This window comes from Dermochelys coriacea, chromosome 15, assembly GCF_009764565.3.
Source record: "Dermochelys coriacea isolate rDerCor1 chromosome 15, rDerCor1.pri.v4, whole genome shotgun sequence".
NCBI lineage: Eukaryota > Metazoa > Chordata > Testudines > Dermochelyidae > Dermochelys > Dermochelys coriacea.
In genome coordinates, this window is record NC_050082.1 from 27343047 (window position 1) to 27365006 (window position 21960).

The following is a 21960-nucleotide window of genomic DNA, read 5'->3' on the forward strand; positions in this document are numbered from 1 at the left end:
CCTTTAGGCGGCCTTAAAAGGTCTTTTCCTAGTACATTAGGTAGATACCCCCACGCAGTTACATTTCCCACAAATGCAGAGAGAGGCCATTCACCCAAGTTTCAGCACTTTTAATATCCTTGGTTTCAGATGGTACAGGACAGTGTCAGTCTTAGTAAGAACTACACCAAGGGCTGTCTCGCACAACTGTTAAAATGTAAATAAGAGGGATTCTAATCTACCCATTTACAAATGCTGATCTCAGTCTGTGCAAACACTTGGAAAACTACCTTAAACTTACTAAGTACCTGTGAAAGGTGCTGCTGGGGGACAGAAGTGACAACTCAGGACAGAAGTCCTTGTTAGCTACAGCAGAGGTATAGAGTGAACAGTAACCTGCAAGCTACCCCTTCTCATTGCCCTGCCAGCATGCATGTAGCTTGATGAAACATGGTTAGGACAGAGAGTAATTTAGCCCCCATATCGAATAGGGAGGTGTTAATTCAACTGCTGGCCTTGCAACTTAGACTTGCAGAGAGGTGATTGGCTGATATAGATACCTAACCAGTAATATTAACTAATTTCACATAGGCCCTGAATAGCTCTCAGATACTCATGACAGGCTGGAATTAAGCTGAGTTTCTCATCTTTTATTTTACTAACACCATTTCTTGACAGCTTTACCTCAGACACCATTTTGTTTCACAGTTCTCCTTTTGCTCTGGTTTAGTCTCTTTCCCCCCCCCCACTCACAAGCCCATCTTCTTTAATTAGAGATTTCCCTCTCAATAGTGTGATCAGATACAAAATAAAAATACTGTACACTTTTAATTTTAAGTCTCATTTTCTGAAAAGGAATTCTAGGATACAGTGTTCTACACCCAGCAAGCTTTCAGCAAAAGGTAAGAGGATCTCAGCTGGTGTAAAAATATATTTTAAATAAAATAGAGTTTCTATAGGAGAGCAAACTAGGGTGAACATTTCTAATTCTTTAGAATATTTTACAGGAGCCAGAGGCCCAGTTGTACAATCTACACCCTAAAAAAAAGTTCACTAACAGTCATGCTTCAGCAGATGAGGGCAAGTCTACAAAGCAAAGAATTGGATGCATTCGGTGCATGAACAAAAGTCATGTATTTTAAATGTAAGAAAATGTAACCTTCCAAAAATTAAGCCAGCCAACTGGTTAAGGCAAGAAGCAGATTTAATGCAATGCAGTTCTAGCCTTGCTCATGTGGGCCTGGCTCCTGTAACTCACCCATAAAAAAAAAAACAAACTAATGCTACTTTCACTTGTTGGTTCTGCTGAGCAACTGGGTAAGTCACAGCTTCAGTTGCATTGGTTTCGGCCTAAATTGAGGAAACTGCTGCAGTTGAATGTTGGACAGCTTATCCAATGGAGAGGACACAGTCACAAGATCTCCCACACATTTGTAAGAAAGGGTAAGTCTGCATCCTTCAAATGCTCAGCACGTCATCCGAGGCATTCAGGCCTTCATTTAAGGGAGACACTGTAAAGTACCCAGTTTATCATGTGTTCTAGGACAAGGCCAGATTTGAACCAGAGAGTTTCCCCAAGAAGGCTGCATGCCCACAGATGGCTGTAGGGGAAACTGAATGGGTAGCTTCAGTCTCTACCTCTCAACTGGAAAAGCAAGAGGGGTGTTAAAGGAAAATAAGGGAGCTCCTGAGTTCTAGATCTTGAAAGCTATTTGGGCTTCTAACTTCCACCGAAATCAGTGCAAGTCAGCAGCCTAAATAACTTTCAGGACCTGGGCTTGTGTGTTCAGGTCCCACAGGAACTGGGTCCAGCAGATGCACCCAGTATGAAGATGTTACATACATTATCCTGGCAGCTGGCTGTGCAGACTGCACACGGAGTGTGAGCAGTTCCTGAAGCGCATGGCAGCCTGGAATGGTAAAAAGCTAGTGACTAGCGTGAAAGCCAAGAGTATTTGGGCCATATCTGAAAGGTGACAGATTCAGAGAGAGGAAAGTGAACGTATAGTTTTCACACTACACACCATTCCCGCCTCACTCCGCGGACAGCACTCGAGAGTATGCAGATACCTCGCACTGACACAATTTAGATATGCAGAAGGCAAATGTCTAATGCATCTTAGTCCAAGAAGTATGCTTCAGAGAGCAGAACAGTGTAACAATGTTAGTCTACAACAGGTACCATTCTTTGTGTATATGGTTCCTTTAATTAGTAGGGAATGCTTATAAATAATTATGGAGACAAGAGGGGTGAGGTAATGTCTTTCATTGGATTAACTTCTGTTGGTGAGACAAGCTTTCAAGCTTACCAAGACCCGAGGAAAAGCTCCGCGTAAGCTCAAAAGCTTGTGTCTCTCCCCAACAGAAGTTGGTTCAATAAAAGATATTACCTCCCCCACCTTGTCTCCTGGGACCAACACAGTTACAACCTGCATATAATTATGTTCAATTATTTCCATAGCATACTCATTACACAATCCCTTGTACTTTAAAGCAGTTAGCACTGCACCAGACCACCTTCAAAGGTGTTTAACATGGACTCCCTTACAGCAATGAGTATTGCATTAATTCTCAACACCATTAACATGGTTTATTAATTATTATTATTATTATTATACACTTCACTCCATGTCATTGTCAACGCTAACTCCTCTATTCCTACCCTAATTCTGCACTAGCACAATGCTGCAGTGTTTAGGTTCCACGCACTAAGTGGGATGGGGACTGAATCAGGTTTTCAATTAAAAGTTTTTATTTAATGAGCATTTCCGATCTTGGTTAGTAGGAAGAGGCTTTAACACCCCCCCCCCAAAAAACAACAACCCCCCCCCCACCTTTTAAAACTTTGGACCGAACCTACCCAGTCATGTCCTTTTAAGGGGATCGAAGATTTGTTTTCTGTTCAGACATGGCTAAAACTGAACACAATCTCCAATGAGAAAATAATGTATGAAGTGGGACTTAGATAAGACAGGAAGGCAAAATGGTGATTAAAATCTGCCTATCACTAGCTAACTAATGCAGTAAAATGCTGTTAAATACTGTAGATTCCCCATTAGCTGGCAGCCAGCTTTATGAAACGCTCTGAAAATAACTTCTAGCTGAGCCTTATTTGGACTTGGTATTTAGTGTAGAATGTAACATTCCGCTTGAGTCCTGACACTTGTGCCTGGTCATTCAGAAGTGGGGCCGGTTGCTGTGAGGTTGATCCACTTGTCCCAATCCTCACTTGCCCCTTTTGCTACGGCCTCTCCTAGAAGGAGGCTTTCCCATGCCCCCCGCTGGCGAGCTTGCAGAAGATGCCACTGCAATGTTGATCTGTCCTTCCTGAATTTCCTGCCTGGTCTCAGCTGGGAGGTGGTTGATTTTCTGTTGTGTTTCTAAGTAGAACATGACATCCCGCAGCTGCTCCTGTATCTCTGTGATTTGCAGGTCCTTCTGCTCACAAGTTTCCTTTAGAACCTTCTCTTCCTCCTTTAGTTTGTTCTGCAGCAAGGCCTGATTTGCTCGCAAACATTTGTTCATTTCCTGTTCCTCCTTTAGCTCATTGGAGAGTTTGGCCACCTTGTTATTCAGCTGAACGCACCTTACACACAACAGACAAGAAGGAAAAAGCAAATGAGACATTGCAGCCACAGTGGCCTACTTATCAGAGGAGTTAAGCTATCAGGAGGGTTAAGTCAGACAAAGTTTATAGAATCACTGAAGTGTAAGGCTGGAAGAGACCCCAATAGGTCAAGTCCAGCCCCCTGTGCTGAGGCAAGACCAAGTAAACCTAAACCATCCCTGACAGGTGTTTGTCCAACCTGTTCTTAAAAACCTCCAGTGATAGGGTTTCCTCAACCTCCCTTGGAAGCTGTTCAAGAGCTTAATTACACTTAGAGTTAGAAAGTTTCTTCTTACTATCTAACTGAAATCTCTCTTGCTACAAATAAAGCCCATTACTTCTTGTCCTACACTCAGTGGACACAGAAAACAATTGATCACTGTCCTCTTTATAAACAGCCCTTAACAGATTTGAAGACACAGTAATCAGGTCCCCCTTCAATCTTTTCTCACAACTAAACGTGCTGTTTGTTTAACCTTTCTTCACAGGTCGGGCTTTCTAAACCTTTTCTCATTTTTGTTGCTCTCCTCTGGACGCTTTCCAATTTGTCCACATCTTTCCTAAAGTGCGGTGCCCAAAACTGGACACAGTGCCAGCTGAGGATCCCTCATCAGTGCTGAGTGGAACAGGGCAATTGTCTCCCATGTCTTACATATGGCACTCTTGTTAATACTCTCCCAAATATTAGTCTTTTTCGCAGCTGCACATTATTGCCTCTTATTCCATCTATGATCCACTATAACCCCCCACATCCTGTTCAGCAGTGCTACTGCCTAGCCAGTTATTCCCCATTTTGTAGCTGTGGATTTGAGTCTTCCTTCTTAAGTAAAGCACTTTGCACTTGTTTTTAATTGCATTTCATCTTGTTGATTTCAGACCAATTGTCCAATTTATCAAGATCATTTTGAATTCTAATCCTGTCCCTTGAAGTGCTTGCAACCCCTCCCAGCTTGAGGTCATCTGCAAATTTTATAAGCATACTCTCCATGCCATTATCTAAATGATTAATGACAATATTGAATAGTAAAGCAGCAGGAGCATTAATGTGTCAGGATTCCTTGCCCTTGATTTCTCAATGGCAGGAAAATACTCTTTTGGGTTAAAACTGAGATCTAGGCATTGGCTAGATGGAAGAATCAGCTGGTGGTTGATTGCACCAAGATGCAAGGACAACAAGCTACGGTGTAGAAGGACAATAGAACCTTCACAGGTTAACAGTCATCCCTTATCACATAGGTTTCCAGTCCAGCCTGTGGTTTACTGGCAATGTTGTGTCATCCATTTGCCTACAAACATGTTCCACTCGCAGTATGGTACAGTGGCTGGAGCAGACTCCAGCTTTACTACGGACTTTCTGGATGATCACGGGATAGTCACCACCTTTGTGCCCCAATGTAATCAGTGTGTATGCTAGGGATAACGCTTGCCGAACTTCCAGGATAGTGTGTAAAGCACCATGGAGAACAGGTACTGTACCAGAGTGCTAGGGATTGTTACAAAGACACACACTATGTTAGGCATCTTTAATTTAGGTGCTTCCAAGTTGGTTTTATTCATGGGGAATACCTCCTTCCAGCTGCATTCCTTCTGACTACACAGCTGACTGGCTTCCACTTCTGAGTGGCCAAGGAAGGAGAAAGATTTAATGAACACTAACCAAGCAAACTATGTGGAAAGAGCGGAAGCTCAAAAGTTGCATTCCATGCTACAGCCATTTTAAATACGTACGACACCCACAGAGGTGGGACATTGGATTTTTAAAGTCAGGGTCCTTACCATACCAGTTGAGAGTATTAAATATTCATATTCAAGAAGTACTGAGAACCTGATGAAGAGGGTTTTAAAAAGTCAGATCCAATTTGAGTCTTAAAGTAGTGTGTATAAAAAACAGAGCTAGGCAACTTGTTAAAAATCTGCTTTTAGAGACACAAACATACTTCCGTTCCACAGATTGTTTCTCTTTAAGTAAGTTGTTCAGCCTGTGCTCCAAATTATCACATTTCTCAATGGTCTCTTTAAATTTAGTCTTCATGTTGTTAATCTGCAAAAACAAACAGACATTTCGAACAGGTCAAAGTCCTGTGCACTTTCATTATGACAGTCACGTTTTCTGGAGCATTTTCTAGACGTCGACCAATTACTGAATCAGGTGAGCAACTATTCAAAAGAGTGAAAGCAGCAGAAAAAAAATCCCCCCCTTTAAAAAAAAAAAAAAAAGAAATCCCTATAAATGCTGCTTGCCAAAAAAGAAGAAGAATTAACAGAAACACTGACAGGAGGATAATTGTTATGGAATCTGCTTGTTGAGAAGTGCAACTAAGCTTGTAAAGATGGCGTGGAGAAGACCTTAGTGGACACTAAATAAGCCTGTAGCAAAGCCCTAATTTGCTGCCCTCTTTTTCTGAAGTTTAAATTTAGAGAGAGAGTTAGTTTAGCAATTCACACTCAGATGCTGTCTTCACTTCAGTATTTACTAAGCAGCAGCAGACCTATGTCATATGACAAAAAGAAAAGGAGTACTTGTGGCACCTTAGAGACTAACAAATTTATTAGAGCATAAGCTTTCGTGAGCTACAGCTCACTTCATCGGATGAAGTGAGCTGTAGCTCACGAAAGCTTATGCTCTAATAAATTTGTTAGTCTCTAAGGTGCCACAAGTACTCCTTTTCTTTTTGCGAATACAGACTAACACGGCTGCTACTCTGAAACCTGTCATATGACAGTGACCTATTGACATTATCTCTCAGTCATGCACAATGCAAATGAAAAAAGTTGCGTATGTCTGGGTATGCGTCCTGTTCCAATGTAGCATACAACTAGGCACCATTGCTTCGCTTAAAGAGAGCCACGCTCCATTACGTGATCTGTGGACTAAATATGACATATGAAAAAACAGAAAAAAACAAACAAGGAATGTCTTTGTATCCTAACCCAGTGAATATAATGATGCCTCAAAGAGGGGAAAGAGAGATGTCATTCAATATCTAATAAATAAAACTTTCACATACTGGCAACACGGATTGAAATGGACACTGGTTTTTTGAAGCAGCAGCCTTGACAAGTTTAAAAGCCACCACACACACTGATTTCAATGGAGCCACTGTGAAAGCAGGTCAGGTTTTATGCTTTCCAGACTTACAGTTTAATGTTTATGCAACTTCTGGTTAATTCTGGGAGGCACACTTGCCAGTGGAAAGTGGAATATTTTGTACAGTCAATTCAAAAGGCCCTTATAAGGACAGAGTTCCATGAACAATTACAGGGATCTTTAGAAGAAGAAGCAGTCTTCAGAATATATGTTCTAGTTATTTTAGTTTAAAACTAGAGTTGTATCTACTGTGTTTGCAGCTATTTCAAAGAGGATTTTAACTATACAACTTTCTTTTTACAGATAGACACACAGATAAGGTTCTTCAGCCATTTCTTATTGAAAATCAAGTTTTCGGGACCCACTACACATAGCTAATTTTAAATGAATTCTTTACATGTTTATGGAGTGGCTTAACTGCAGATACAGTGCATGATTAATTTGAAGCCACAAAGTTTATGTAATCTTTTACAGCATGGAGACAAGGTTCAGTTGAGGATTTATTCAAGAACTTTGACTCACTTAAAGCACAAACACCAATCGGATCTGCACAGATTACGGATATTTTTTATATTCTCCAATTTCACTAAGCTTCTCTGTACCTTTCTGCCCAAGACATTTTGGATCAGTCCTGCCCAAAGAACACTCCACAAATCATAGAACTTTAAACACACACATCTTTCTGGGGATGTGCGGAGCAGAGATTATTTCTGCTTTCTTCAGTGGAACAGGTTAATGTCACTCTATGCTACACTAGCCCTCACTAGTCTTTTGTGACATTTCCAAGATTTTCATTTCAGAACTTCCTAACATTTCCACTAGTTCCATAGGTTTCAAAGCCACCAAATTTAAGTCAGGCTTCAATCTGGGTGATGATTTACCTCCTTCTGCACAGCTCATCAGCAATTTTCTGAGTCAGTGCACAAGACAGGGGAGGGATCTCGGCACTAATTCCCCTCTAAAGAAGAAAAGGAGCTCTCCTTCATATGGCAACGTAATTCCCGGATACTAAAACTGCACAGTAATGGCCTGATTTTCAGAAGTGCTGAGCAACCACAACTCCCATTAGAGCCAATGGGATCTGGGGGAGTTCAGCACATTGAGAATCAGGCCAAGTGTTCAATTAACAAGACTAGGGAAGGAAAAAAAGCTTACTTCTTCAGCTGTATCCTTTTCTATTCGGACTATCTTGTTTTCCCAGTAGATGCGCTGAGATTCCAGCTGGCTTGTAAGCAAATACGAGTACTACAATCATACAAGAAATGCAAAAATAAATAGTTAGGGCAGGTTACCACCGTTTCGCAGATGCCAATAAACCCAAAGGGTTTCAAAAATCTAATACAATTACATTGTGCAGAAGCAGCACTCTAAACTTTTCACAGAAGGATACAAACTGCAGATGCAGTGCACAGACAATGAAAAAAAATCAAATTAATTGCAAAATCTTTACTGCATGCTCGTGGGGTTCCCCTTGTGAGTTTTAATTGGGCCATTGCTAGCGTCACAATAGTACGTGATTTATAATGAGGGAAAAGGACAATACAAGCACCCTAGAAAAAAGTGCAAGTCCCCTTCAGCTTTTACTTCAACGAGAACATGAAGTTATCAGTCACACCTGCTATCTGCATTTGATCTACTGAAGGATCTCAAGTCAGTCACTTGTTTCCATTTTCAGGTGGTTTTCCTCTACAACTGAACAGGCTTCTAAAATCCTTAAGAAGAGGGATTAGGTGCAAATCTCATGTGATCTGCACCTTGGGAGAAAGAATGGATCTTCAGCTGTGGATAACTATCCTCAGTATTTTGTGCTTTCTTCTGACCAGGAATGCTCATTACCAATGCTATTTTTGTGTTTAAACAAGGACTTATTGCTTTACATCCCATCTTTTCCCATTTGATCTTCTAGTAAATTTATAATGAGGATTTGGGAAAATAAGATTGTTAGTGTACAGTTAAACAAATTAAAACCAGATTAGGACTTCAATGCAGGTTTAAGCAGGAAGACAAAGCCCTTAAACATTTTCAGTAGACACTCCAAATAGCTAGTCAAGTAAACTTTTTCTACAAATGTTTGATCTAGTTTGCTCTACCAGCAAAGTGTTCATTTAAAAATCCTACGTTAATAGTTGATAGTTTGTATGCTGAATTTGAACCCAAGGCCAATTAAGATGGCAGAATTCAAGTTCTCAGAAAAAAAATAAGGTTATAGTGATTTAGCCATCAAGTAAGGTTTCGCACGGAAAATAATGCCACCACGGGGTCCTAGAACTTAGATTCTAGATCAAGCATGCTTAGCTTACTTCTATCTGCCCACAAACTCACCACGGGTTCCTGAAGTCAAACTAGGAGTCTTCCCTTCTCTTGTATCATCACCAGTAAGGAAGGTTCCACTGGCAAGAATGGGCTATCAGTAACACCTTTGCAACTCCACTGAGTTTGCACAGGTGTAACTGACTGAACTTTATGACCTTTCAGTTGACGATGCACAGAAAGGAACAGAATCCAGCTAACTCTTCGCTGTTGGCTCTGCAGAGCCAAAAGGAGTAAAAAGCAGTAAACCATATGCCATTTTTAGTCACATTTAGCGTTGATGCACGTTACATATAGCAGCACAAAGTCGTATCTGAAGAAAGCTAAATATTTACCTCTAACTGTAAGGAATCGATTTTTTCGTCCTGACACAAATCCCCCTCACACTCATATTGAACTATCTTCCCGTCAGTTTTACTTGCAACCAGTCGATGGACATAATTATCTAAAGAGAGAAAAGCAACCAAACCAAGGGTAGTTTCAATTTGAGAAAACCCAGGTGTTATAATTTGACTGGAACCCTGGGAAATACTTTACACAGCACAATTAATCATGCAGCTTGATGCCACAGAGTAATACTGAGGAAAAGAGATTAGTAATTACTTAATGTATTCCACGTTTAATAGAACCTGCATTGACACTAGCTAAGATAGTTACAAAAGCTCAGTCATGCTTCAGGACAACTTGATCAGGAGACAGGCCTCTCCATTCCACCAATGCTACAGGGCTGCCTCGTGGCATTATGGGTTTATGGCCTTCCACTGAAGCATATGGCATGGCTTTACTAGAGAAAAGAGATGGTCCCAGAAGATGGGACATTAACACTGCAAAAACTCCCTTCAAATCTTCATGTTAACTTTATTACTAGGACGGTGTTAAAAATGCCACTGCAGAAAGATTCTAAGAACTATGTCCAAGCAAGCAAGGTTACCGTTAAGAGCAGAAGGGAGAGGTTTACCTCCAGCATAGTCCCAAACTCTGTGATTGGTTAACTGCATTGCATAAGTGTGCTGAGTCTCCTCAAAGTGTTTGTAAGCATGCCGGCTCACGTAACGGCCGCATCCAATGTGCCCACATATCAAACAAATCCAAAGGTTCTGTCAACAGAAGCAGAGAGATTTTGCACATGTTTAAGAGTAAAATTTGTTAATGTGAAAAAGGGCTAGTGTGGTTTTAGAGGTTTGATAAAGCATCCAGCAAGGACAATTGCTAGCATCCTCCATTGACAGCATGCATTGCTGCTTGTATTTCCAATCACCTTCCTAGGCAAGGCACAGGGTTTGCTTGTTGTGAAACACCGTGAAGACTAAAGGCAAGACCACAGAAGTACAGTATAAGTCTACGTGCACCAGATGCAAGGGCAGCTCAAAGAGTGACCTTCCCAAAGTAAGGCATCCCAAAAGAACCCTGAAAGCAAGCTCTGAACATCTGCTATGCTTCTCAAAGGCCCTGGGAAGGTCTTTCACACAGCAGGACATCTTTTTTGCAGGACAGCATCCCCTCCCAGTGGGCTGACCCCAATAGAAAATGGGTGCACCAATCTAGCCAGAAGAAGGTTGGGCCAAGAGCAGCCCCGGGCATTAGGGGTTTAGGAAACTAAAACAACAAAAAACATCAGTGGGATCAAAACTAATAAATCTCACTCATCTCCCACCCCACATACTTACTTCTTGAACTCCACACTCAAAACATTTATTCTCTTCCACTGGCTCAGGTGTTTGGCAGTACCTGCAGACAGGACACCTATAACCATAACAATCAAGCAGATCTAGTTAGATACATTGAACCCGATGGTTAGTGCCGAGATGGGGAGAAACTGACCACATCCAGGAAGCTTAAGGCAGATGTTACATCCTGAGGTTTTGTGGGACACTCCCCACCCCAGCCAATCTTTCAGTTTTTTCCTCACTAGTTTAACCCAAAATTTGCCTTCCTCTTACACAAATCAGCTGTTCTCTCACTATTTATTCCTGTAAAACTGATGAATGCCATTTCTTAAACCAGATGAAGTATCTTACAATAATCTTAGTTTTAACTGTGATCCAGGAGTTGAACAGCTGGGATAACGTCGGGAGACAAGATTGCCAATGCACCCAGTCTTTTCCATGGAGAATGCAATGCAAGTCAACTGATGTCATGAAACATTACTTCTCCTCAACATTAAAAGAAAAAAGGACCCAGTAAAACTCTTCTGTATAGTGAACAATCTGATTATTTTGAACAGCCTCAATTATTACTTCCTTCAATTGACCACCATGATGATTTTGATCTTAGAAGAAGAGAGCTGGAAAAAAGAAGAAGAAAAGAAGGACTCGTGGCACCTTAGAGACTAACAAATTTATTAAAGCATAAGCTTTCGTGAGCTACAGCTCACTTCATCGGATGCATTCAGTGGAAAATACAGTGGGGAGATTTATATACACAGATGCATCCGATGAAGTGAGCTGTAGCTCACGAAAGCTTATGCTCCAATAAATTTGTTAGTCTCTAAGGTGCCACAAGTCCTCCTTTTCTTTTTGCGAATACAGAGTAACACGGCTGCTACTCTGAAACCGATAGGAAAGTGATCACTTAAGGTGAGCTATTACCAGCAGGAGAGCGGGGGTGGGGGGAAAGAGAAGAAAAAAAAACCTTTTGTAGTGATAATCTAGGTGGGCCATTTCCAGCAGTTGACAAGAACATCTGAGGAACAGCGGGGGCTGGGAATAAACATGGGGAAATAGTTTTACTTTGTGTAATGACCCATCTACTCCCAGTCTTTATTTAAGCCTACGTTAATTGTATCCAGTTTGCAAATTAATTCCAATTCAGCAGTCTCTCATTGGAGTCTGTTTTTGAAGTTTTTTTTGTTGAAGAATTGCCACTTTTAGGTCTGTAATCGAGTGACCGGAGAGATTGAAGTGTTCTCTGACTGGTTTTTGAATGTTATAAGTCTTGACGTCTGATTTGTGTCCATTTATTCTTTTACATAGAAACTGTCCAGTTTGGTGAATGTACATGGCGGAGGGGCATTGCTGGCACATGATGGCATATATCACATTGGTAGATGTGCAGGTGAACGAGCCTCTGATAACATGGCTGATGTGATTAGGCCCTATGATGGTGTCCCCTGAATAGATATGTGGACACAGTTGGCAACGGGCTTTGTTGCAAGGATAAGTTCCTGGGTTAGTGGTTCTGTTGTGTGGTGTGTGGTTGCTGGTGAGTATTTGCTTCAGATTGTGGGGCTGTCTGTAAGCAAGGACTAGCCTGTCTCCCAAGATCTCTGAGAGCGATGGGTCGTCCTTCAGGATAGGTTGTAGATCCTTGATGATGTGTTGGAGAGGTTTTAGTTGGGGGCTGAAGGTGATGGCTAGTGGCGTTCTGTTATTTTCTTTGTTGGGCCTGTCCTGTAGTAGGTGACTGCTGGGTACTCTTCTGGCTCTGTGAATCAGTTTCTTCACTTCAGCAGATGGGTATTATAGTTGTAAGAATGCTTGATAGAGATCTTGTAGGTGTTTGTCTGAAGGGTTGGAGCAAATGCTGTTGTATCATAGAGCTTGGCTGTAGATAATGGATCGTGTGGTGTGGTCTGGATGGTAACACCAATTGTTTCATGTTCTCTGTGTATATAAATCTCCCCACTGTAATTTCCACTGAATGCATCCGATGAAGTGAGCTGTAGCTCACAAAAGCTTATGCTCAAATAAATTTGTTAGTCTCTAAGGTGCCACAAGTCCTCCTTTTCTTTTTGCGGATACAGACTAACATGGCTGCTACTCTGAAACCAGAAAAACAAGACTAGCCCCTTTGCTCACCATGAATGGGGCTAGCCCCCTAGATCATTATCCATCTCACATTTCCTGTTTCATTTTTAATGCATCTTGGTTTGGGTCTGTGTCACGTATTTGGCTCTTGTGAGAAGTAAGAGCTGTGTAAATAGACAGTGAGGAGCAAACTCCTGGTTGATGGGCTGTGTCAGAATCATCTGGGTAGTTAGATGTAGAGTTTTCATTCAAAGGAAAGAAAAAGCCACCCTTCTCTCTACAGCCACTTCCTTGTTACTTAGATGTTCTCGGTTTGGGAAGACAGAGCCCAGATTTCCTTGCTATCTGCAACAGGATCCTGTTGAGCATTACACATTCTCATGGGGGGATGCTGCAAATATGCACTACTGAAGATATGCTAGTCTAGCAAAACAACATAATCAGAAAAAAATTGTGCAATACACGTTTTAAGCTTTGATATTGTGCCAGTTTTTATTTAAAAATGAGCCAGGAGGGATCTGGATTAGTCAGTCACTGGCAAAATCTAATTTCTTTAAATTTAAACCGTTTTTGATTTATGAGACACCAAACTATTTTTATGGACAAGTTATTAATTCAATCCTGCTGACATTTTGTGAGGAGTTTACTTTGGGACAAGACCAATTAGCTCTACTGAAACATGGCATGCAAAAGAGGGTACATAGTGAAATGTTAACTGTAACAATAAAGGAATGATGCCGCTATAGACAAGAAAGCAATAAAGAATTTGAGATCGGTTCTGGTATTAAGTTTTCTGTAACATATGAGGCAATCTAAGTTACTGCAACAAATGGCAACTAACTACCAAGAGGAATGCAAAATATGTATGATAGATAAAAGGACTTTGTTCTCATTGGGAGATTCTATGAAGGACTCAGACATGTTCAAATCTGACTGCACTATCTAAATGGAATGCATAGAACTAATAAGAGCAAAAATACTGTAAAGGATTAAAGTTAAGTAATTAAAGGCAAGAATACACAAGTTTTAAGGATAAGATCTCTTGAATGCTTCAGCAACACACATTTGTAATGTTAAATGGCAGTTCCACTAAAGAGTGAAGTAGTGTGTAAGTTTATATTGCACTTTCCATGTAGTTTCTGTTGCAAGATTCCTTGCAAAGCCTAGCTAATGCTACTCCAGCAGAGGTCACTGTAAAGCAATACAAGGCTGACTCCCTCCAGATTACTGCCTAGGCATATCACAGCTTCAGCACACTCAGCCTCCACTGGATTGAGAAGCAAGGAAGAGGCCAAGATTCAGACCAGGATTTTATGCTTCTATACATAGGTCCTACTCCCCTGCCCCCCCCTTTTGATTTCTAAAAAACTTTTGAGTAAGGGGGTCAGGTACAGGCAGCTGGGTACAACTTTAGTTAAAATACAATGCCTCTGGAAAAACCCAGGAGTTGTTGTAATGAAATGGTGATGGCAGCTAGCAGTGCTGCATGCAAGGGATCAGTCTGAACCTGAAGCTTGATCCTGTGCTCCCTGGCTAGAAACATGAGCCCATATACCCTTGGTCTCAGTCTAGGCCATGTTTTCTCCTGCTGCACTCTGACTGAAGCAGCCTCCTGTTTCCCATTTGCCAAGTAACCTTGTTGGCTTTTGATCCCTTCCCTTCTGCTTTGCTTAGCACTACAGCTAAGATCTCCCCTTGGACACAGTCTACTCTAGCTATCAGGCCCAATTCTTTGTCGTTATTGTAATGTCGAAGTTAAATTGAAAATGCATCAGAGCAGAGACTTTGTGTAGCTTTGGAAACATCTAAGACAAACACCTATTGCACTACATTTCCCACACAGCCACTGGAGAGGACATTGACTAAATGTAGATAAGGAGAAACTGAGCCATGCAGACTGGACAGACGATGGGGTCTCTGTGTCGGAAACAGTGAAAACTGATATGTCTGTCCTATAGCATTTTAAAATACTTCGTGTTGCTCTTCAAATAGCTCATGGCCATGAAGAGCCAGAGGGAGCTTTATCTAACTATCCTTGTCTAGGAGATTTATTTTCTGTGCTTACTAACAGGGAAGGCAAAGATCACCAGGGCTTGGAGTAGCTCCCATTCCTGCATTAGAGACAAAGAGCTGGTCCTGTCAATGTAGACAAGGAAAAGCTCCACCACACCTTAAACACACTGCTTTGAATCGGGAATAAAAAGCCACTTACGTGGTGTCTTCCCAGCGCTGCAGACACTGGCTATGAAAGCTGTGGTTACACACCGTGGTAAGGATCCCATTCACAGACTCATCCATTCTTTCCAGGCACACCGTGCACTTTGGCAGCTCCGTCAGATCCATTACGGGAAGGCTGGCTCCCTTCACAGGAAGAGGAGCACAAGCTTATTGCTGCACACGCCATATGCTATAGGTAAGTCACGTACATTTAGCTACACAACTTCTTACCCTACTGCTTCGTAACTGTGGGGGTTAGGGAGTAAATGGATTGTTTAATGTTCCAGTAAGTTTAAATGCAGACGGAAAATTCAACCACAACAGTGGCTAACCTCGTTCGCTATTTTGATTATTGGTCTAACCGTTGACAGTGCACAACTAATACTCAACTGTATGCATGGCAAAACATTTCAGTGATTTTTCCTAAACATCTGAGATGAGCTATTCCAGAGTCATGGCTAGGAGCCAGGCCTCATGGGTTCTATTCCCAGCTCTGGTACAGTCTCTGTGACCATGCTCAAGTCACTTAATTGCTCTGCTTTAGCTTCCCCATAGGGATCACATTAAAACTTATTCCATGACACAGAGGTGTTGCAAGGATAAGGGTGAAGAATTACTGTGTGTTAAAATACCAGCTGATAAATCTGAAAGGAAAATAATCCATTTGTTTGGGGGAAATGCTTTGCTTAGCTATTCTAGCCCCAACATTACTGATTCAGAACATACAACTGCCTCTCAGAGTGAGAGTGAGAAATTTGGACCTGGAGAATTTTCAGTGATCACTTATTAGGGCTAAGCCCCATCAAGTCAGAGAATAAGTCATTCTCCCCTATGGAATTACTGCAACAATCAAAGGCAGAGTTGGGGTTGCTGCAGTTAAGTATCCTCCAGCCCCACAGACAGGACTGCCCTGCCCACTCCCAGATAATCCTATTAAATCACTTGTAAAATATCAGCAAAAGAAAAAAACCAACCAACCAACTTACATCTTCCGATTTGAAGACTTCAGCCCTCTCCACATACACCAGCTGGCACACATCTTCTTCTATGGAGTTGAACTGTCGACCGTTGCATGCCATATAAAAGCTGTCAGCATCAGCCTATGCACAAACAAAAGGAAGCCAGTTGAAGAGGAGTAAGGCAAATGAGACTTTTCCAAATACTGGGATATTACCAAAAAGAAAGCCATTTCATAGGTTAATCTCTTGAGCTCTCCTGCTAGTCAGGATCCCTTCATTTCCACACTGGTTTCAGCAGAATAGTTTTCTACTTGAATTGGCAGGAAGAACTGAAGTGCACAATGAGATCAGCTATTATGATCTTAATATTCAACAGCGATAGCCAATCTCTCTCTTTAGCATCAGTTTTGTCCCTAGTCAGCAACTTCAGGACGGGTGGAAAGCAAATATTGTCTCTCTGCAAAAACTTGGAGTAAAAGGATTGCTACAGAGGGCCCTATTCAAAAACATTCACATTCATGTAGGTGAAAAGGATGGCATATAATTTAAACTACAGGAGAGAATCCATTTAACTTATAAGCAGTTCAGATATTTGTTGAGCCATCAATAGCAGAGGACGAGTTAGAAAGGGCACTCACAGACATCAGACACAAAACTTTACCTGCCTCAAAATGATTAGCAAGCCTCACACTCAGTGCAACATTTTAACATGCTCGGATATTCCAATAAGGATCCTACCATCAAGTGAAGCGAGCTAGATTTCAGGGCATCATCTCTTCCTTGCCCCCCAATGCTTTAATGGTAAAATATGAAGTGATTCCAGTCTGTCCATGTCATTGTTTCAAGTTGCTTCATATATAAAAGCCATAGAGCTCCACAAAACAAATAATGATGTAGTGTAATTCAAATGGCCTTTTGCTGCATGCAGCAATTGCCTTTGAGGGCCTACTAGAGCAGAAATCAGCAGTTTTTTATAGACAAATGAGAAGTTGCCAAGTCAATTGACTTTAGACAGTTCTGCTGAATTAGTGCAAGATTGCTCGGAAAAATGTCTAGTGCAAACAAAGCAAGTTGATATCGAGTGGGTTCCTCTGCAGTTCTGGGTGCATATACAACATGTACACAACACATACAGGAATTTTAGCCTTGTGAAAGCCATGGATGAGAACTACAGTATTCGGTCATCTAGTCCACCTCACCCAATTTTGAGAGAAAGGAAGCTTATTTACACAAAGTATGTTTAGTGGTCCTGCTGATCTTGACAAATGCCCCACTCTCCTCAGAAAAGTGGACTAAATAGGTAATAGGTCTTCTCAATCCTTAATTTCTATTCAAACTAATGCCGCAACACTGATCAGGCTCTTTCTGCTCTGCACTATGCGCTCATGAAGATATCAGAGTATCTTTATAGGCATGTTGTACTTTTCTTCCATCCTTGTCTATTTACTACAAGCACAGCCATTTCTGAAGCACCAGAGAGCAGGATATTCTAGATTTCAACACCCCGGTCTGCTGTGACAAAATACGAAGTAGGATAGAGAGGCACTTGCTTTCATAGCAGCCATTCAAGATGCAGGCCTAATTCCAGGCCTACCATGCTCAGTGTCATTTTAAGGAAAGCATGAGAAAGACATTTTGCTTTACACAGCAAGAGGATAAGGTGTGTGATCTCAGGTAACACAGCAGACCACTGAGGTTGGATAGCACCTTCAAATAGTATCTATAAAGCAGTTTGCAAGCCATTTCTAAAACCGTTCCTATGGCAAAGGAGTCTAATATCTTAGGTTTTACCTGTGTACTAAACTTTATCAGCACCATATACTGGTTTGGAGTGGAATCTCTGATGATTTTCATATGTTCAATTACTTCATAGAATGAGGCCACAAACTTCATAAGGTCGTGACTGGTCATTGTAGCAGGGACTGTGAGAATACACAGCATGGCACTGCGCCTTACATCTTCTTTTAAGGAGGTCATCTTACTAATAAGACAATAATTAGACGGTCTTAAATTGAGGTTAAATAAGACATCTTATTATAAGACAATGCCATTTTACATAGAAGACAAAAGAAAACTTGATGCTTCATAATTCAAATGGTTAGCTATTAACATTATTTTAAACGCCAACCTCAAAGTTCTTTACCTATTTGCAAGCATTTAAGATTTAACACAAGGTTGTGGTAACAAATCTAAAAATGCTCATACAAATTTTGTCATGAACCATTTGCTGAAGATATGTGCAGGACTGGAAGAGACAGATCATCCCCTTCAAAGTGACATCTGTAGTTCTAGAAAAGTAGTTGGAACTTGCAAACCACAAATGCTCAAAATATTCCTAGAACAAGTAAGCCACTGTTATCACTAAAAATGGAGTATGCATACAACATGTCATTGTGTTCTGGTAACTTTCACGATGAATATTGGAGACTGACATTCTCATTCAGCTCCCCAAGGTACACAATTGTGCTACCATAAAAACAAACAAACAAACAACTCAACACATTTTGAAAGTGCAGGTTCTCTCCCTATTTCTGCTGTAGGAATTTGAATGCAGGGTATCCTTCAACAGAGTCCTCTCAAAACCAGTCTGTCTGCAGCCACTTTAATTACTTATCTTATCGCTTCTAACCCTGGCACAAGCATGCACTCAAATTGACTTTACCCATGGCTGGAAGGCCTGGACCTACTTTCAGATTCTGCCATTAATGCAGCTATACAATTCAGATAGCACTGTAACCCTTTCTGGGTGCCAATATATCGCACTGCCAGTGTGTCACTGCTCTGCCAGCCCAAGGAGCAGCAGCCCCAGTGGTTACTGACTCACTCTTCTGGACGGCAGCATAATTCTATGGCACTGTTCCCACTAAGTCTATAATTAGTTAACCACGTTCTTACTTTGTTTTGTACAGGTGCATAATGCCATGAACTATTTCAACTGATGGATTCCCACTGAAGAAGGAAATCTGGTCAGGAAGTTGCTTAGATGGCGAGTCTGGAACAGCCTCAACACATTCTTTAGTTTGACCATCACGTTTATTTTTATCGTCAACAGATGAAGCCTCTGAAGATTTTCTTCCTTCCATTGCAGCTTTTGTCTCATCTTTTACAAATCAAAAGCTTTCAGATTACATGCCACACATCAGAAACATCAATTGCACTTTAATTGTCATCTTAATGTACAACAGAGCCAGCTATTAAGTCAAATAATTCCCTTTCAAAACAGAATTACAGACACTTCTAAACTATGGGGTCTGGACATACAATAAACATCTTTAATCATCAGCATTAGAGAGCTATTAGCAAGGCCCCGGGGTGCCGTGAAGCCAGCTAGACAAGCTCTGAAAGGTGCCTTGCTAAGTTCTGCAGCGCACTTACTTTTCTACAGTTAAAAAACAGATTTTATTGAATTAAATATGAAAGCAAACAATGTTGTCAGGACAATTTTCCTTGGGATTTGTTTGGCTATCGAATTTAATATCATCTAGTTTTGAATTTTTTTCTCCATTCTGAAGTTAGTTTTCCAGAAGCTATAGAATTTTACATTAAACAATTGAGAGAGTTTTGAAACCTGCCTGCTAATCACAAGGATAGGGTGCTCTGATGGGCATGCACACATAAACGAGAGTACGCTTTGCGTTTACTGGCAAGTGGCTGTCCCTGCTGGGTAGTGTTTTGCCTGGCAAAATAGATTCGCCTACCCGCTCCCAAAAAATAATTCTTAAAAAAAGCTGGCATTTTCATGCCCTTACATTTGTAACACAATAGATTTTGGTCGATGGCCACTCCTGCATGCCCAGCACTTTGGAAAATCAGTCCAATTTTAAATACTTCTAAGAGACAACTTATGCAACAAATTGTAGCATAGCCATACAAATGTACCAGAGAAATTAACAGGACCAAAGCCACCCTTTTCAAACTTTTGGAATGGGTACCTGGATTGGACTTTATGGTCTCTATGATCATATCTGTCATCTCTCGGCGACCAATATGCTGGTGAATAATTGCTGCTTTTTCCATAGGTGCCTTTCCTTCTAGACAGGCTGTAGCTGAAGCTAATGATTTTTCTTTAATTTCCTCATCAGACATTTCAGTGGCTAAGTAGAAACAATGATTAATGTCATTGCAATAGCTACTCAGAAGCAGAAACAAACAACTCTACTCAAGCAAGGGCAGAACAGACGTGTGTAATAACAGCAATTAGGCCATTACTAGCTTATTACATTAATTCTTGAAACTGATTTTATTCCTTCTTCTGGCCAGCAAAAACATGAATCAGTAGAGCACCGTCCTGAGAATATATTTTATTTCCTCTACAACAAAAGCGTGGTCTGTCACTCTTTAAAATAATTTATATCTTTATTTTATATTAAAACAGATTTGAAGCTAAAAAAGGGCAAAATGTAGTTAGATATTAGGACGAGTTAATCACCCCTCCAAACAGTACACTTAACCAACTCTGAGGAGTCATACGAGCACCATCACTGCATATATATCAGTGGTAGCTACTGCCAGGTCAGATTTCATAGGGTCTTTATCTGGTAACAAAGGGAGTCTTGATTTATTATCCTTTATACAGGAGAGTGGTCCCTTTTTAGCCACTCCTGTCAAATTTGACTGCATTTATCCGCCTATACCCCAATGCACTTTGGGAAACACTTTTAATAACTGTACTAAGTGTTTAGTCTCAGAGCCATTGATGCGGGGACCCCCCCTCCCATTTACTGCTGCCACAAGTTTTAGTTTGCCCTGAGCAAGGTTGTTTTATTTTAGAAACTGCAAAAAAAAAAGTGAAAGCTTAAAAAAACCCCAAAACATGTTAACCCTCCTCCTTCAAGGAGCAGGGGGGCACCTGCTTTCACACCCCAACCCCCTTCAGAGATCTGCGGACAGACACCCAGCACCCCCCCCCCACAAAAGGAGCCAGACATCCTGATCCCCCTCCCATCAGTCCCCTTCCACTGCACAGGACGAGGAACAGAAAACTCTGCTCCCCTCCCACACATAGACACGAACCCCCAGCCCCTGCTCGGGGGGGGCACCTTGCTCCCCCACCCCACCAGTCCTCTCCCCTTGCGGGGGAGGGAGAGGATACCCTGCTCCCTCAGCTCCATCGGGGGGCCACCTTCCCGCCAACCCCCTTAGATCAGACCGTGGGGGGGAGCGACTCGCCAGCCCCAGCGGAGGGAGACCCCCGCGCCCCTCTTCTCTCCCCGCCCGGGACTCACCGGCCGCGCTGTAGGGGAAGCCGGCGGGCAGCGGGGACTGCTCGGCCAGCTCCAGTCGGATCACAACGAGTGACACGCTCATAGGGCCGGGGATCCCGGGCCGGCGGGGCCCGAGCGCGAAGAGGCCGGCCCCAGCACAACGCCGGGGATTGTGAGCCGTTCGCTTCCGCCCCCGAGACCTTTGCCCTCCGACCCGCCGGGGTCACGCAGGCGCTGCGCGGGGGCCCTGGTCACGTGAGATTCGATTCCCTCTACCTACGGGTGTTGTTGCTAGGAGAGGGCTCCCCGCGCTGGGGCCGCAGCCTCGTTTCGCTGAAGGTCAGAGGTCAGCAGCGGTTGTGGCACTAACTCCCCTGGGGCCTGGGGGGGAGGCTGGAGATGAGGCTGGGGGCACGGGAGGGTGGGCTATGGGGGGAGGCTAGGCTTTGTGGGGGGAGGCTGGGGGCACGGGAGGGTGGGCTATGGGGGAGGCTGGGGGCACGGGGGGTTGGGCTATGGGGGAGGCTGGGGGCACGGGGGGTGGGCTATGGGGGAGGCTGGGGGCACGGGGGGGTGGGCTATGGGGGAGGCTGGGGGCACGGGAGGGTGGGCTATGGGGGAGGCTGGGGGCACGGGGGGGTGGGCTATGGGGGGAGGCTGGGGGCACGGGGGGGTGGGCTATGGGGGGAGGCTGGGGGCACGGGAGGGTGGGCTATGGGGGGAGGCTGGGGGCACGGGAGGGTGGGCTATGGGGGGAGGCTGGGGGCACGGGGGGTGGGCTATGGGGGGAGGCTGGGGGCACGGGGGGGTGGGCTATGGGGGGAGGCTGGGGGCACGGGGGGGTGGGCTA

The 21960-nt window shown here is 42.7% G+C and overlaps 2 protein-coding genes across 7 annotated transcripts in view; one reads left to right on the forward strand and one right to left on the reverse strand.

Moving 5' to 3' along the window:
* Positions 1 to 95: 95 nt before the first annotated feature.
* On the reverse strand, positions 96 to 21353 carry LOC119843760 (BRCA1 associated protein). Of its 2 annotated transcripts, XM_038373589.2 has the most exons (12): positions 21132 to 21353; positions 19839 to 20000; positions 18802 to 19006; positions 17698 to 17887; positions 15934 to 16047; positions 14943 to 15091; positions 10652 to 10727; positions 9943 to 10081; positions 9320 to 9429; positions 7830 to 7919; positions 5524 to 5627; positions 96 to 3565 (listed from the first exon to the last, which is right to left on the reverse strand). In XM_038373589.2, the coding sequence occupies exons 1-12, from the start codon at positions 21211 to 21213 to the stop codon at positions 3205 to 3207; spliced, it is 1782 nt and encodes a 593-aa protein (XP_038229517.1). In that variant the 5' UTR covers positions 21214 to 21353; the 3' UTR covers positions 96 to 3204. The 2 variants fall into 2 exon arrangements, with proteins under 2 accessions (XP_038229517.1, XP_043353842.1); XM_043497907.1 differs by lacking the exon at positions 21132 to 21353 and having other exon boundaries at positions 18802 to 19023; positions 19839 to 19971.
* ACAD10 (acyl-CoA dehydrogenase family member 10) overlaps positions 21317 to 21960 on the forward strand; it is a 34004-nt gene continuing 33360 nt past the window's right edge. For 3 of the 5 annotated variants that reach the window (XM_038373586.2, XM_043497905.1, XM_043497904.1), the window contains exon 1: positions 21317 to 21449. The gene's annotated coding sequence lies outside the window, so the exon portion shown is untranslated. Of the gene's footprint in view, positions 21473 to 21960 lie in introns of all 5 variants that reach the window. The other 2 variants (XM_043497903.1, XM_038373583.2) reach the window with 2 other exon arrangements.

Bases quoted from the DNA above. Each gene is read 5' to 3' on its own strand.
- LOC119843760 (XM_038373589.2), bottom strand. From the start codon at position 21,213: ATGAGCGTGTCACTCGTTGTGATCCGACTGGAGCTGGCCGAGCAGTCC. The intron at 15,092-15,933 runs GTAAGTTGGTTG...CTTCCTGTGAAG, and splicing joins AAGTCTTCAAATCGGAAGAT to GGAGCCAGCCTTCCCGTAAT. The intron at 7,920-9,319 runs GTAAATATTTAG...GTATGATTGTAG, and splicing joins TCGATTCCTTACAGTTAGAG to TACTCGTATTTGCTTACAAG.